The 17,241-nt window shown below is 43.8% G+C and overlaps 1 protein-coding gene across 1 annotated transcript in view; it reads left to right on the top strand.

Annotated features, from left to right (window-relative positions):
• Positions 1-15,920, top strand: part of MAP2K2 (mitogen-activated protein kinase kinase 2) — a 34,220-nt gene extending 18,300 nt beyond the window's left edge. The window contains exons 5-11 of the mRNA XM_036759049.1: positions 1,272-1,323; positions 1,434-1,558; positions 3,502-3,715; positions 6,940-7,004; positions 8,499-8,560; positions 9,853-9,898; positions 11,524-15,920. Coding sequence (XP_036614944.1) covers positions 1,272-1,323; positions 1,434-1,558; positions 3,502-3,715; positions 6,940-7,004; positions 8,499-8,560; positions 9,853-9,898; positions 11,524-11,634 — 675 coding nt within the window. The 3' untranslated portion in view covers positions 11,635-15,920. The remainder of the gene's footprint in view (positions 1-1,271; positions 1,324-1,433; positions 1,559-3,501; positions 3,716-6,939; positions 7,005-8,498; positions 8,561-9,852; positions 9,899-11,523) is intronic.
• Positions 15,921-17,241: the final 1,321 nt, after the last annotated feature.

Below are 17,241 nucleotides of genomic sequence, written 5' to 3'. Positions count from 1 at the left end.
CAGTAATATCACTTTTTGCATCTTGATTGAATAATAAAGGGAGTAATGAGGATTCTTGGCTGCTTTTATAATGATCCTTCAAATTCAAGTATTTACTAACTACCTTCTCTGTGCACTTTGGGAAAAATAGAGAACTGTGACACAGTGACTCTCTTCAAAGAGCTTGAAACTAGTACACTTACATGGTGGGCTAATGGCATTTTCTAATTAGGAAATTGTTGGTTCACCAGGCTCCATCTGTAGAGCACACCTTAAAGGTAACTTTTAGTCATTCCATCTCTCAACCAATATTATGTATTGTGTGGGGAGAATTTGGGCAAAGTGCCTGGGAGGGGGGTGGGGGAGGTAAGAGGGAGGGTGCAGAATTGAACAGAGCACAAAAAGCAGACATAATCCCAGGGACAAGACAGTCATGCCATCCGGCTTTCCCTGCATGGATGATCTTACTTTGCCATTATTGCGGGTGGTCTTGGCTCCGACATTTGACCCAAGCTAGCAATTTCCAGGGCTGCCTGGCCCCTATAGACCTGCCATTTTGACCTCATCAGGTCTCCTGCACTGTATCACCTGGGTGAAAGATATTGTTATAGTGGGTCCTGGCTGAAGAGAGTTCCTTAACAGGGCCACTCCATCCTAGAGTCCACCTGGAGAAGAATGCTGGCATGTTGGGCCTGGGCAGAGTCCTCCCCAGTGGAGAATGTCCTAGCTTCCGCAGGCCAAGAGGCCTATGTGTTCATCTCTGGTGCCTCCTGCGCCAGAGTGGAGAGAGGCAGGTAACATGGTGGAAAGAGCAAGAGGGTTAGAGTCAGAAGACCTGACTTTAGATCCTGTCTCTGCTGCTTACAATTGGTTCTGTTACCTCATGGAGGGTACTCCTCATCTGTAAAATGAGGGGCTGCCCCAGGTAATCTTGAAGGGCTCTTCCAGCTCTGACTCTTGTGATGGGGTCAGTAAAGACATGTGACAGAGTAGAAAGAAGTCTGGTTTGGGAGTTGGGAAGATTTGGGTTCAAGAATGCCCCAGAGAGTTCTTTTAAGATTGTAAATTGCAGATGAGTTGCCTTTTTGCATAATGGAGGGCTGCTGTACACTGAGGAAATCACAGGTCTGTACCTCTCCCTTTCCCACTCCTCAAAACAAAAAGGGCAGTGATCTAATTTACCAGGCCTAAGAGCACTAGAGTTGCACAAAGTGAGCACATAGTTTGGATATACCAGTTGAGAGGAAATCCTCTGCTCTTCTTAAGTCTGCCCTTCCCTCTGTGTTTCATAGGTTCTTCGGGGTTTGGCTTATCTAAGAGAGAAACACCAGATTATGCACAGAGGTAAGAAGGAAATGAAGTAGCCCTCTCTGGAACTTATCCTTAGGTTCCACTTGGCAGCTGCTGTCAAATGCTGTTGCTAATATAATATCTTTGTCTTGATTCACTTTTAGATGTGAAACCTTCTAACATTTTGGTCAACACTCGGGGAGAGATCAAGCTCTGTGACTTTGGAGTGAGTGGGCAACTCATCGACTCTATGGCAAATTCCTTTGTAGGAACCCGATCCTACATGTCTGTAAGTGTCTTTTGATTGATGCTTTCAGCACATAGTCATATTAAACACAGTACTCATTCCTAGAAAAGCTAAAAGATTTAGAGATGCTATAGTCCATGACCTCATGGTGCTTACGGTTTATTACGAAATAGGAGGACATAGGGCTATAGATTTAGAGAAATTAGACACAAACACAGATTAACTATGAAACATAAATGTAGTGAGGAAATATAAACAAAAAGGTCCAAGAGAGAAAGTTGTTACTGATGGAAGATTAGGGATGAGTTCATGGAGGAAATGGCATTTGAGTTGGGCTTAATAATCATAGCTCATGTTTACATAACACCAGGAAGTTAATCAGGGCAAGGAGAAGACATTGCGAGCAAAAGTGTGGAAGAAAAAAAGTGCAAGTTGTATATTGGTGACAGTGAGCAGTCTGGCTTGTCTGGAGCCTAGGTTGAGCCAAACTTGAATGCTAAGCAAAGGAATTTACTCTAGACAGTGAGGGAGCAGTGAAGTAGCTTTGCCAGAGAGGATTAGGGATTCATTTAGCCTTAATAGGAATCTTCCTAATTTAATTTTTTCTACCTTCTTTTTTATTGAATACTTTTGTACAAAACATATTGATTATGTTTCCTTCAGCTTTCTTGTAATTCCTTTTCTTTGAGTTTTTGTTCTTTTTCACTATAATTCTGAATTTCTTGCTCCTCTTAGAAATATTTTCATCCAACTTTTTAGTCTCCTGTTTATAAAGATCAAATCGAGACTGGCAATTGTGATAGTTGATTCCTCTGTCTTTGCTTCAGTGACACTTGGGTGAACTAGTTTGGTGATCCAGGCCTTTACAAGTGGATTTTATGCTAATTTTAATAATCTTCCTCCTTACTACTTAACATAGAGCCACTTTGGTAAAATGTTCAAAGATGGTCAGGCTACTAGATCTACTCTATGAGAAGTCTATACGAGAGACAAGCAGCATAACCTCCTTATGCCCTACCTCAATATTATTCTTCTTTCGTTTCATTCCAACAAATATTTATTAAATATCTAGTGTTCAGAGCACTCTACTAGGCATTAGGAAATCCACAGATGAATAAGACACAATCCCTGTCCACATGGAGATTACAGTCCTGTATGGGAGTATATTGTACATGCAACAATACCTGTCCTGCAGAATGGAACATGATGGTCCAGTTGGCTGGAACTGGGATCAGGGGAGGACCAGGGACAGAACAGTCACCTTTGCCTCAGAAGGATCAGGGCTCATGAAGAAGGCAGCATTTGAGCTGGGTCCTTCTTGAAGGATGAGTAGCATGTCATTTGGTGGTTTGGGTGGTGGTTAAAGGCTTAGGCAAAGTCACAGAGCGGGGAGAGGGCAAGAAGTGTTTCAGGAATAGTGAACAGTTTGGTTTGTGTCATGTACCTAAGGGGGAAAGGGCAGAGTTGAACCTGGAAAAGTAAGGAACTCTACCGCTGACGTACCCAGGTACCTTTACTTCTGTGTTATCCTGTTACATTTTGTACATAGTGAATTTTCCAGGGTATATAAGTTCTGGAGGGGGAAGAAGCAAGGAGCTTGCTGTTCTTTGAATCTGTCATCTCTAAGAGTATAAAGGATTCTAAGCCTTGGGAGGGGTTCTAATAGATAGGGAATTGAAATTTGTCTATCCCAGTGTGCCTGAAAGTAATTCCACCCCTGAGAATTAATTAACCCACAGGTAGTGGGGAAATTAAGGGGTTCAGGAGTGATGGGAGAAGAATTGCTTTGTTTCATTCACTTTGGTCTTTAATATTAGAAGATGGGGTTGTGGTTCAGAACAGGATTGATGCTAATTTTTCTGCTTATGTGATATTAAAGGAATTGAACAATGTTATAAAATACTGGAGCTTTCATCAAGAAAAAAAGAACCTGTCTTGCCACCTCATGGTTTCCCACTCTATTTTGTCTTTTTCTTAACTAACAGCCGGAGCGGTTACAAGGCACCCACTACTCAGTCCAGTCAGATATCTGGAGCATGGGCCTGTCCCTAGTAGAGCTGTCCATTGGAAGGTACCCGATTCCCCCACCAGACTCCAAGGAACTGGAAGTGATATTTGGTCGGCCCATGGTTGATGGGGCAGAGGGAGAACCTCACAGCATCTCACCACGGCCACGACCCCCAGGACGCCCCATCAGTGGTATGCTCTGGGCCTTCAACCTTGGAAGGGTAGTGGAAAATCTGGAGAATATCTCATTCAGGCAGTCAGCATTCAGTAACTATGATATTAAAGTAAACTGCTCACCGAGGGGGTAAAAAGAGTCAATTAGTAGGTCCTTGCCCTTGTATCTATTGCAGGGAAAAGACACACAAAGAGATAACGTCAATTCACCTTATGTCAGTACATCACAAAGGTACAAACATAGTCTGTCAGGTCCACTGAAGAAGTGCCTTTATTCATGGGATTGGGGAGGTGGGGGTCAATGCAGGCTTCATGAAAGAAGTGGTGTGAAATGGGTTTTCCCAGATGAGTAGCACTTCATCCTGTCTAAGAAGTAGAGTGTGGAGAGCACAGAGCACTAGGTTGACTGCAGTGTAGAACATAGGGAGTGGATGGCTTGGTTAGGTCAACTGGTCCCAATTTGTGGAGGGACTTGAGAGTCACGAAGGGGAGTTTGAATTTTATTTGTTAAGCAGTAGAGCACTGCTTGGAAGAATGAATTAAAGCAGGAAGAGAGCAGAAATGGGGAAACGCAGCATAGGATTATCGATTTAGTGCTTAAAGGGACCTGAGAACCTATCGAGTCCCACCATCTCGTTCTAGAGTAGCAGAGAGAGGTTAAATGATTTGTCTAGTGCCGTGCAGCTCTAAGCATCTCTAAGCAGGGTTTGAGCTCAGGCCTTCCTGACTTCAAGCCCAGTGCTCTAACCTACTACACATAGGATCTGTACTAAGGCAGTGGCATTGGGAGGAAGGGTTGGCACAGAGGTGGAATTGGATTTGATTGACAGGATTTGATTGATTGAATATGAGAGGGAGGGGAAGAGTCACAACTTTTAAGTCAGAGCATGGAGATGGTTTAGATGTTAAGGTTCGTTTGAGGTGCTGCTTGGACATGTGGTGAGAGATGTCTTGTAGTAGTTGAAAGTGGATGTTTGAAACTCAATGAAGAAGTCTTGTGTCCTGGACCCCACGCCACTGTGGTAGCATTGACACCTTTATGTTTCTGCATAGTGTTTGGGCCCATCCCTCAACTCCTTTGGTCCAGATCAGCTTTCAGGACTCTGGGTAGCTACTCTTCTCCCCCTCCCCACCCCCCATTAGGAAAAGCAATGGGAGCTTGCCCCAGCAGGAACTTTCAGCTTGAGATGAGATTTCTTGGGAAGTTAAGAGACAGCTAAATCATTCCCAACCCAGTTGTACTTTGACTGTATCTTTTGGCACCAATTTAGTTACCCTTGCTGGAGGGACCAGAAAGCTGTCCTTTTAGCCAAGCCATTTTTAAATAGCCCCCAAAACCAAAGCTACCTAGGAAAATGGTTAGCAGTTCATAAGGTGTAGGTACTCATGTTTCTGTAGCATCTTAAGATTTACTGGACACTTTCCTCACAATGATCCTGTAAGAGCAAATAGCCTTAGGCCCACTTTATGCATGAAAACACTGAGGTGGGGGCAGCTAGGTGGCCCAGTAAGTAGAGCACCGGCCCTGGAGTCAGGAAGACCTGAGTTCAAATGCGGCCTTAGACACTTGACAACATTTACTAGCTGTGTGACCTTGGGCAAGTTTCTTAACCCCAATTGCCCTGCCCCCCCCCCAAAAGAAAACACTGAGGTGATGAAAAAGGCAGACTTGTTCAGGGGCTGCACAGCCAGTACATAGAAGATGAGACTGATTTTCTTGTGAGACTTGGGAAATCATCTTCACTGATTCATTGTTATGCCTTTATTTGAACCACAGGGTCTTTTGGAAGTAGAAGTAAAGTGGTAAGGATAGTTAGTGAGACAGAAGCTGTAGGAAAAGAGCCAGTGGAAAATACACCAAACGAGACATTGACTTGGGTTTATATCCTTTCTCTGACACCTTTTAGCTGTGTGACTTCATTTATTTGGGCCCACGTTGAATTTCAGTCATTCATCAAGCAGTTCTTAAACTCTTATGTGCCAGACCCTCAGAACATAAAGAATTACAAAAAGCCCCACAGTCCCTGTACGGTCATCTGTAAAATACTTAATGATAATTGTCTTGTCTGTCTCAGATTTGTGAGAGTGGAGTGAGAAAATGTTTCTAAAACCCATTTTCAACTTTAAAACACTATGGAAATGTGAGCTACTCTCTGGAATAAAGAGGATTAGAACATAGCCCAAGGACATGGGTAGAAAGTATAGTTTTCATGTCTGGGTTTGATCGCCTAAAGGGATGGGCTTCAAGTCTAGATTTTTCTGAGTGTCAATGTCAGTCTTCCTCAGGAAACTCAAGATATTGTTAATCCATTTTGGGCTTTATGTTCCCAACAGTTTTTTCCCCTCCTGTTTAACATTTGCTTCTTCCTCAGTCATTTCTCCCTGGCCCCAATTCCAAATGGATTTTGTCCATGTTAACCATCCCAGCTTTGCTCAAAGGCACCGCGTCTGCCATGTATTCATCCTCCCCCACCCCCTGGCTCCCCACTTACATCTCACTACAAGCCAATGACCCTCAGACTCTCTAGCTACCTGAGCTTCTCTGACCAGTTCAGACCAGGAGTGAGAAAAGCAAAAGCTGTTCTCCCTGTGGAGTGTTGGTTTTGTTGGTATTGTTGAGAATGGCAACTTAAGGTGAACCCGGCTGGATTTTGGTAACACTAAGGGTTGATTGCCTTGACCACTGAGCAGTTTGTTGTCCCACTTGCAGTCAGCACCCCTTCCCAGTGTGCTACAAGGAAAGGGCTTGTGACCACAGCACAAGATTTTTCTTGGTCTGCAGTCAATAGGACACTGTGTGTGTGTGTGTGTGTGTGTGTGTGTGTGTGTGTGTGTGTGTGTGTGTGACATGCGTGCACATTTATACAAATACACAGAGTGTTGAAGTAGAAAGAGCACTAAATTTAGAGACCTAGATTTGAGTCTCAGCTCTGCTGTGTAACCTTGGGCAAGTCCCTTCTCTTCTCTGGACTTCACTTTCTTCACCTGTAAAATGAAGAGTCTGGACCAGAGTGAAACTGCAGCAGTGTCAGAAGCAGCTAAAGAACCAGAAGGTCTTTTCCTCTTTAGATTAATTTGAGTTAACAGTGGGTGGAGGGTGAAGCTTGTTATGTCTTTTGCACAGGCCTGTCCTTGGTACCAAAATTGGGCGTGAACAACTATAACCTTCTCTCTGTTTACAGAGCTTCACTCTTTTGCTTCTCTCTGCCCATCTCACAAGCAGCTATTTATCTCCTCTGCAGGTCATGGGATGGACAGTAGGCCTGCCATGGCCATCTTTGAGCTATTGGACTACATCGTTAACGAGGTTTGTATGCTCACTGAAATTTCCTTCTTTCGTCTGAACCAAATATGTCTTGCTAAGGTGTCTAGTCTATTGCCTGAATAAACAGTGAACTAACCTACATTTTAATGTAGTTTTATTGAGACAGGAAATAATCATGTATTCTTTACTACTCAACTGGTATGAAGCTTTTTAGAGGAGTGCGTATTTATAAGCCTAAGTTAAGAATTTTGCTAGTAGTTTGTTTTTTGGGTCACATTTCTAGAAATGATGCGCTATCTGAATTTAGATCATAGAATTTAGAACTGGAAGGTTCCAATCCAACTGAATCTTAGGAACCCAACCTCCTTTATAGATCATTCCAAGGTAGCAGCTTATCTGAATGTCTTGGAGTCCAGAGTACATGAACTTCTTAATAATTGCTTCTTCCCTAGAAGGATGGTCCTCAGGGAAAAAGGGCCTGAAAGTGAAGTGATTCGCCTTCAGCAAATCATTGAGAGAGCTAAGAATAGATAGACCCCCTCTTCTGTTCTTGGACCAGTAGAATACTTCCTTTTATCTTTTGTCTTGGGTAGATCTTTGCTTTGATTTCATGAGAATGATACATGTAGGACGCTTGTATCCTTAGGTATTTCTCCTGTAGCTACTTAGGGCCTAGGGCAAGAAGAGACAGTAACAGTGCTGGTCTCTAGCACTGGGCTTGGCTTCAGGTTGGTTACACAAAGTGAGAAGCAGGGAGCAGATGACAACAGAGTAGGGTGGGGCTGCCATGACACACCTTTTCCTGCCTCTGGCAGTGGCACCAGAGCCAAGAGTGCACCCCCTCAGGTCCACTGCTACCACCACAGTTCTGGGAGCAATGCCCCCTCCCCAGGACTTGGGGATCAGAGAGAATGTAGGTCAATGAGAATAGTTGAAGTATAAAATAATGCTGCCTTCTCCATTTGCTTCCCACACCAAAGCTTGACCTTGTACCATTGCAGCTTTTACTTGTGCCACTTTTAACCCAACACTTTATACACCTAGCCAGGCCTTCTGGGAGCTCCCAGTTGTTAGAATGTACTGGCCCTTATTTCCATCTAGGCATATGGCATTCCTCTGATCAAAAGACTTAAATAATAATCCAAGGAGAGAAATCCTGTAAAGCTCTAGTGACATGGTTGGTGGCCCTTTTAAAACAATCAGAAAATTATAAAGCAGTGTGCAAATATTGGTATTACTAAACTTTTCCCTAAAGGAAGAGACTGGCGTGTATTACATGTTCAGTGGTACAACCCTCCCTTTGGAAGGCTGTTGCAAGGGGAGAGCAGTTACCTCAACCACGAAGGAAGGATGATGGCCTCTTTCCTCATAGTAAATGGCTCAAGGGTGGGAACCAAAGGAAAATACGTGAAGATGCAAGTTGAGGTGTGATCTGGTTTACATCCTGTGTACCTTAGTGCCACTTGTCTGTCTTTTTCCAAAATATTGCTGAAGTTTTACTGTGACTGATGCAAACTGATCTATTTTCTTCCCTAGCCTCCACCTAAGTTGCCGAATGGTATTTTCACACAAGATTTCCAGGAGTTTGTAAATAAATGGTAAGTTCCACAAATCCATTTCATCAGCATGGTTTCCTTGTTAGGGCTAGTTGCCATCCTGTCTGTCCCCTGAGACCTGCCCACACTCCTTACCATCGACCCAGAGAGGTCAGTTGCTTCTTGATCCTGAGATGGCTCTCTTAGTTCCAGACAGCTCTAAACCTGCTGGCCAATTGTCCTTTTGGGAAACACTTGATTGAAGGCCTAGAGAGTTCATGCTTTTAGTCCAGAGCCATCATCTGCACCTTAGAAATAGCTGGTTTTCCTACTTTTCAAAAAGTTAGTGAAGTCTAAGAGATCTAGATGGTAATTGAACTTACCCCAAAAGACCTATAATCCAATATGTTCTAAAGAGGACCCTTCTGAGAAGGTTTCTTAGACAACAAGATTCTTGAGCCTCTTTCAATCTTAGAGAATAACTAGAGTTTCTTTGTCCAGCTTAAAATTGTTGACTTTACTATAGTCATTTTTGGGGGTGGTTTCCTTGTGGGAAAATGCCATTGGGGCTCAAGGAGCGGTCGTAATGATTGACAGTTCGGCCAGAAGAAAGGGTTGACCTTATGTTTTAATGCAGCCCTGCAAATAATTCAGAGTCTTATAAGTCTGTCCTCCCTTTGAGAACTCTACATAGTTTAACAGCAAAAATCATTACTTGATCTGAGCAACTGGGTCAGTAGCTATTTGCCAGAAATCTTGTATTTTGAATTTCAGCCAGTTTCATTTGCTCTTTTATTCAGAAAAGGTGGGTAAAGACAAATTAATCTGGTTATTTTCAGCTAAGCAACTTTGAGTATAAAATTTTTACAATTAGGCAAGTTATTTACCATTGTTTTGTCCTTTCTTTGAGCAGCCATTTGGAGTCTGTAGTCAGTTCTGCTTTTAGAGTAAAGCTTTCATTTTGTAACTGTGATACCCAATTTTGAGAAGAGAGTTATCATTAAAAATGTAGCTGAAGTTGTTAACTAAAGTTCCTGTCAGGACACAGGGTGGGAATTTCCCTCCCTACTCTCCTCCCTCTCCCCCCTTCCGGGATCACTTCCTGTTTTCAGACCCTGGCCCTTCCCTGCCTTCAGGGGGTCCTGCCCTCCAAACCCTAGTAACATGCTGGGGCCCCTCACCCAAACAGCAGCTCTGCAAGGCTGCTGCAGAACAGGTTTTGTTCTTCGAGGTCAGGTTTCCTGATACACTAAATTCTAGGATAACACAGCTAAGTGAAAGTAGGTTTGGAAAGAATAACTGACTGGTCTTTTTTTCCTTCTTTCTCTCTATTTCTCTTTTTCATTAAATACCAGCTTAATTAAAAACCCAGCTGAGAGGGCAGATCTGAAGATGCTGATGGTAGGTATCTGATTCAGGTTGGGGAGGAGGAATGGCAACTTTCAGGGCTTTAGGATTGGAGTTCTTAATGTGTATAGAGTCTCGCTATTAGGTTGCTTACCACCATCCTGGGGTGTTTTCTTTCTCTGAGCAGAAGAGATCCCAGAGAAGTCAGGGCTTTATTGCGTAGAAGCAGAAGGCCCAGTCAGACTCTTCACTCTTTTTCTAATCTCCAAACCAGGCATAATTCAGGCTAATTCCTTAGGATTTGAGTCTAAAACCAAGGCCTGGCTTTGAGAGTATCCTCATATTGAAGGATGACTCCTGGATTAGTTGAGGAATTAACTGTATCTGTGTTCTTTAGACCTGAAGCAATCAAACTATTGATCAGTGATACGATTTCGATTACTGGCAAAATTTCTAAATTATTTTTGAATGGACATAGTTTGTGAGCATTTCTAAAGGGAAGCAGTTCTCATTAAGAGCCAACTGGGGCTGTTCAAGAACAGGTCATGACAAACGAACTTCCAAAGAATCTGCTGATCCAGTCAACAGTAGGCGGGAGTTATGAAGAGGCAGACTCAGACCCAGTGTTAAGGACAATTTAAAAAACTATAGCCGTCCAAAAGTCGATGCACCTCAGGGGTTGTTGGTTTCCCTGTCACTGGAGACCTTCAGGTTGAGGCTGGAATTATCGAGGTGATACCTCTTCTAGTATGTATTGCCCTCTGAGATGTGACTCAAGATCTTACAGCTAGGAAGGGCCCTGAGCCTGAGTTTTCAGACTCGAAGCCACTCATCTTTTCACCTTACCTTAGTTTCTCCCCTTAAGCATTTTATACAGTCAAGTTTCTACAGGCATGCTCAGGGAGGTAAATATGTTCTTTGCCTTCCTTTTCCTTTTTGTCTTCCCCTACAGAGGAGTCAGCTGAGGTCCAGTTAGTAGAGTCAGCTTGCCCAGGCATTGGCATTCTCTGAAGGCCTGTCCCTTTGATTAACCTTGGTGCTTATGTTCTTGGTAACTGTCTTCCCTCGATAGAACCACTGTAGTATGAAGGTACTTGCTAATCTGATCCCACATGTTTAGCTCACATATTCCTATCAGCCTGGGAAGCTAGTCTTCATGCTGTTTATGTCATAAGCACGAGGGGTCCCCCATCTGCCCCACTGAATCAGCTTCTTTTCATTTCTGTTCTTTGCTAAATCCTGCCCCTTTTGGAGTATGATGTAATAGAAAAAACACCATCTGAGTCAAGGGACGCAGGTATTAGTCCCACTAAATTTAGCTGTAGACATTTTGAGCAAGTCATTGGTCCTTAGTGTTTCTATCTATGAAATGAAAGGAAAAGTGTAGTTTGGTGTTTTTTTGCAGTTTTATGATTTTTTTCCTCTTTAGACTTCTCATCGTCGATGGTAATCAAGATGGGGGCTTAGAGGAGACCCTCAGTGCCCTAGTTAATTTTCTTAAGACTTAATTGACCAATGAATTTTTAATCTGTGTCAGGTGAGGGCGTTTCCACTATAGGAATTCCTTATACTGATGATAATCAGTCTGACAAAGAAAGAAAGAGACAGACAGTCTTAGTTTGACCCCTTTGGGCCAAAGCCTTGTTAGATTTATTAATGTCTTTCATTTGTTCTTTCAGAATCACACTTTTATCAAACGGTCAGAAGTGGAAGAAGTGGATTTTGCAGGCTGGTTATGTAAAACTCTGAGGTTAAACCAGCCCAGCACTCCCACACGCACTGCCATTTGATGGTGAAGCAGGCTGTCCTGTGTCCATCGTCTGTCTCCTTGTCCATCACTGTTTCCTGCCCTTTGGGCTAAAGACAATCTCCTCCCCAGTTCCTCCCTCCCTCCCTACTCCTTGCCTCACCTCCCCCTTCCATCCTCCATCTCCCTTCCCCACACGGACCCTGACCTGGACAACACCATCGCAGGAAATGTCTTTCGCCCCTTATGAACAAGCCAAAACCAGCTTGCTTTATTTTGTTAATTCTCCTGCACGCGTACTCCAGTCCAGTGCAGCTCCTTCTCTGATATTTGGGAATTGTGGTGCTCCTGTTGTTCACTTAGGGTTTTTTGAAAAGGAAAAAAAGAGACAGGGGAACCAAACTGTGTACATGATGCTTGTCCTCCACCATTGGGTGTTTGTCTTTCCTTTTAATCCCCAGACTGAGGGGCTTTCAGAACCCAGCCCTAGAAGTAGTCTACAGACTGTGGTAGAGCCAGGCTGAAGGATGAGGAAGGGGGGAATTCAGAGATCGATTTTGCTTTTTTGAAAAGGAACAAGTGACATTGCAAAACCTAGGTGTTAGCTTGTTGAACAGGCCAAAGAAAGGACATTGCTTGTTGGTTTTCAGGGGTCACCTAGCCTCATGTTTCTGTACTACCCTGAGGTGGTTTTGATCATGTTAGAAGGTGTCAGAATCAATGAAAATTATTTGAGTTAGAGAAACAGCAGAACCCTATTCCCTGCTTTCCCACCAGATCCTCTTTCTCTTCTTATTCAGGGCCTGGTACAACGTTCTTTCCAGAAGATTGCCACTCACTTAAGCAGCTTGATGTTAGAGGGCTGCTTCACCCCACCTCTGTTCCTTTAGGGAAAGAAGTTTTGACTTGTTCTCCCTTTGGATGAGTTTATATTTAACTTTCCAGAGAGGAAGTGTCAGTGTGATTTATAAAAACCCAACCTCTACAGTAAATAAAAATGCATCCAAATTTTTAGCAGGTGTTTAGGAGAAGGTCTTGGCTCCTTGACCTTTGCCAGCCTACCCTGACCCTGCTTCTTTTGCACAGTACACATACAAGGACCTCAAATCATTCACACTCAGCCAGATGGAATTTAGATCTGCTGTAACTTGGGACCCAGCATGCCCTTCTTTACCCGGGCAAGACTGGTTTAACTGCCCATAGTTAACACTTTAAAAGTCATACTTAGAGTGTCAGAAATATGATGCCTGGCCTCCCTGATGCAGTGCAAGGCAGATTATTGAACAAACAGAGATGCCACCATCCTTCCCTAGGTGGTAGACCCACTTCTTTAGTGCCAAGTCACCACTGAGGCGGCTTGTTTGGCTGATAGTTGATAGGAATCGGTGGATTGTAGGGGTGTTTTCTGGGCTCTGATTCTTCCTTGAGGTCTGAGATGTTCGTTCCCTTCATTTATTCCTAGCATAAGCCAATGTTACTCTGCCTGTGTACCAGTTGCATGCAAGTAGCTTTAAAAGAATGGTACTTGTCATGACCCAGGTCATCAGCATTTGTGTGAAGAAAGGGAAGTGAATAATATTCCCAAGAATCCCCCCCTCCCCACCAGTGGCTGGAAATCTTGCTGTGTGCCGATCAGTTAAAGGAACTTTGGAACTGAAAAAGAAAGACTGGGGGGGGGGGGGGGGCGGGGGGGGGGCGGGGATCCCAGTGGAAAAACAGGGAGCTCGAAATGGGTGAATTTTGCAAAACAGCAACCACCACCGCAAACATTTAAATGTGATGTAAGAAAAAACTTTGTTACAGAGCTGTCCAAAAGTGGAATGGACTGCCTCGGGAAGTAATGAGCTGCTCATCCCTGAAGATCTTTGACCAAAGGCTGCACAGCTCTCTGTCCTGTGTTGTGGAGGGGATTCTTTTCAAATTATGTGTTGGACCAGATAACACCTGAGGTCTCTTACAATCCTGTGATTCTACAATTCCACCCACCCCCCGCCCCGGGTTAGTGCTCAGTGCTTTGCTAGTCCTTCTATGTGACCCCTGATCCCAGAGGGTAAACTCTGCAAGTGATGTCAGGCTTCAGATCACTAAGCACGCTGACTTTGCCTACATGCTTTTTGGGTTCTCCTTGGAAAACCAGCTTGATATACCCCGCCCGACACATTCCCAAGTTCTCTTCTCCTCTTCCCAGGACACAAAGGAGAGGCTACTTGTATTCGTAATCTGATTTTGACAAGTAACTAGAACACTTTCTCTGATTTTTGTCCTTCAGAGACTCAAGCATATACAGTGTTGCAGGTTTTAAAAACAAACCTCTCCCGAGTTCTCAAGCCACTGTTGTGTAGGTAACCAGGCTCCCTTAGGAGCATCCCTCAGAGGGGAGGCCTGATGTCTGTAGGACTGGTCTATGCATTATTAACACATGCTTGAGTTTCTTAGCCATGTCTTCTTTTAAGGGCATTGAGCTTTTCTCTCTCCCCAACAGAAGGGTCAGGAATTAGGGTTAAGAGCTAGCTGAGCCTGGGGCCTGAATACTGGCCTTTCCGGGCTTCCCATCAGAAGTGGAAAGATGGCCAAGGGGCAGCTAGGTAGCACTATGGAGTCAGGGGGTCTAGAGTTCAAATGTCATCCTGGACACTTAACTGGTAGTGTGACCCTGGGCAAGTCACTTAACCCCAATTGCCTGCCCCAAATGGAACAGACTTGATGGGTCTAAATTCAGGCTTACCATTGTGAACTGAAGTTATACTAAATCCTATGCAGGTCTGTGGGAGGAAAGTGAGATTGTGCATTGCATAGGCTCTGGATGAATTGGGGATCAAATGCAAACATCTGGATCTGACCCTGTGCTGTTGGCTAGGTCCTCATGCTTAGAGCAGTGGAAGTGGCTGAACCTCCCCCTGCCATGCCGTCTACTGGAGGAAACTTCATTCTGGGGTGGGGGGAGGGCAGCCTCAGGTCTTGAGATTCGACTTTTCAGTCACTTTGGGGCTGATTTAAAACCTGAAGTACTGACTTGGCCAGGCAGGCCTGTGAGTTGTCACTGGAGCGCTGGGGGAGGAGGAGGGGAGCAGGGAGACTGACTGGACACCAGAGAGTTGGAGCGTTCGGTGTGGTGTGTGTTTCATGGCAGCAGAATGATTATTCCTCTTCTACCCCCTTCCCTTTGGTGCCTCAGTTTCCTCATCTGTAAAATGGGGATAATAATGCTTGCACTACCTACCTCACAGGGTTGTTGTGGGGAAAGTGCTTTGTAAAGCTTAAAGCACTATAGAAATGTGAGTTATTATTCCTGCCCCCATCCCCTCAAGAAAAGAATCCCCCAACTCTATTGTCCTTTAATCTGCAACTCCTCATTCTGTTAGATCTGTCAGAAAGGGAGGGGCTTTCAGTGGGGACTAATTGCTACTGACACATGGCTGTCAGGTCCAAGAAGAGGCGTGGACTGTCCATTAACAGGTTGGCAAAGTGTGATAACAAAGGGGTACCCTTTTTTTTTGCCTTCTCATCCCCATCATGCTGCTGATTTTGTGATTCATATATGCTGGTGTGTGTGGGTTTTTTTTTTTAAGAAAATTATAATGGATTGTGCTTTTATTTTGTGTATTTAGTTTCCAATGAGTCTGGCCCAGAAAACATTTAACTTTGCCCAAGAATTTTAGGAAGACTTCAGTGCTAACTCAGTCTTCGTAGAAGCTGGAAAACCTACTGTCTCTCCCACAGATCCGAAGTCATTCCAGTTTCTTTCCCATCTTCGATGAGGTTACCTTTGCCCCTCTAGAGCTTCTGCCTTCCCAGGCCCAAAGGACAGTGACGAAGCTCTCTCTAAGTGCCTGGGGAAATCCCACTCCAGTCACTCAAATCTGATGGACATTTTAAACCAGGAATTGGATGTTAAAACTGGTTAGCTTGGAGGAGGAAAGTGAATTGTTAACCCCTCTAACTTGAGGATTCTTGACTTTAGACATTTCTGGGCTTAGAGATTGAATATCTTGTACAGACATGGGGTGGGGAGAGGTTTTTCTAAAATATGAATGAATCTGTGCAATTGTGTGATTGAAATGACTACTAGCGTCTAGGGTTGTATGGGTCTAGATACACCTGGGAATTCTTAAACTCACAACTAATTGTGAGGATTTTAATTTAAAAATTAGGTCGGGAACTCCAGTCCTAAAACTATATTGTCTTGGGGTTGGTTCCACCTCACCCCCCAGTTGCTATTTTTTTTGTGCTTGGTTTTGAAGGGGAAGGAGAAAGTGTATCAAACATTTTGTTGGTGCAAATTTTTTTTAACTCGATATTTTCATCATAAATAAATGGCACTTTACATGATCAGATGTGGTTTCCTTTAAGTCACAAATGGATGGATAGAGTTTGGCAAGTGTCTGTCCCTAGTCTCATTTAAAATACAATTTACTTGGTTTAAGCTTTGATAGAGGCTCAATGTAATACCCATACTGAAATGTCCACATTTCAACTGTTTTTCCTTCCTTTTTAATGTTGCTTGTACCCGTGAACTGTTAAAGAATTATGTGGTTTAATGAAAACGCCAGGAACCTCAGCTTTCTCCCAACCAGTTGATAGCCTGTCAAGTTAGCATGAGGGGGTCAGTAATTGGCATGTTAGATTCCAGAAACATGATGCTCCCTGGGAACAAAGTGACATCTCATACTTCCCTGTTTAAGGAGGCAGCCCAGTATAGTGGAAAAGGTCTAGACTTGGACTCAGAAAAGCTGCATTTTCAAGTTATATCTTTTAAAGAGAATTGGAACTAATATTCTTGGTTGTGGTCCCATCACTGCTGTCATCCTCAATTTCTTCATTTGTGAAAGGGGGACCTTCCAGCTCTTAATATTTATATCCTGAAAGCATGGCTTCTTTTGAATTGCATTAACAGTAGCCCTTTGAAGCTTCCAAAGCACTTTTCCTTGCCCTTTGAGGGAGGGAGTGTATTCTTATTTTACAGATGGGGAAACCAAGGGTGAGGTGAAGTGGCTTGGCCAGCATCCCACAACTGGTAAAGAAGAACAGGCATGTGAATCCAGGTTTTTTTTGGCTGTTTGTCTTAGCTTAAATCCAGGGTTCTTTGCACTGCAATGAATTCCCTGCTTTGGATATTAATATCTAAGATGATCAAAGACTTTAGAGCTGGAAGGGATTTGGGGCTCATTTAGTTCAGTCCTCTCCTGTTAACATGAGGAAACAGTCGTAGAAGGGGGAGGAAACACACCAGGTTACACAGGCAGTGAACGTCAGAGACCTAGGTCTTCAAACTCCCAAATTTACAGCTCTTCCCACTATACTGTGCCTCTCTCTGTCTAGCTGAATTCTGTTCTCTGAAGCGGCTGAACATAAGATTGTCATGAAAACTAGGGTGGGGCAGGGGAAAAAAAAGGTCAGCAAGACTGGTGGGATGTTTTGAGGTTTTTAGATAGAAATCTGTTTGAGCGAATTGCCATCACAGCATGGAAGCTGCTCAAGTCTGCCCCTTTCCCTACAAGAAGGTAGCCAGGGAGAATCAGTGACTGAGGAGACCCAGCTGCGTAAGTAACTGCCCCTTAGAAGAACATGGTCACTGTATCCAGGAGGGGGTCATTGCCACTGGGGCCTACCTAGATGGTAGCTACAGGGTGAAGCTCATGAGTGTCAGGAG

Source organism: Trichosurus vulpecula, chromosome 1 (assembly GCF_011100635.1).
Source record: "Trichosurus vulpecula isolate mTriVul1 chromosome 1, mTriVul1.pri, whole genome shotgun sequence".
In the NCBI taxonomy this organism is placed as follows: domain Eukaryota; kingdom Metazoa; phylum Chordata; class Mammalia; order Diprotodontia; family Phalangeridae; genus Trichosurus; species Trichosurus vulpecula.
This window is presented reverse-complemented; position numbering and strand designations above follow the sequence as displayed.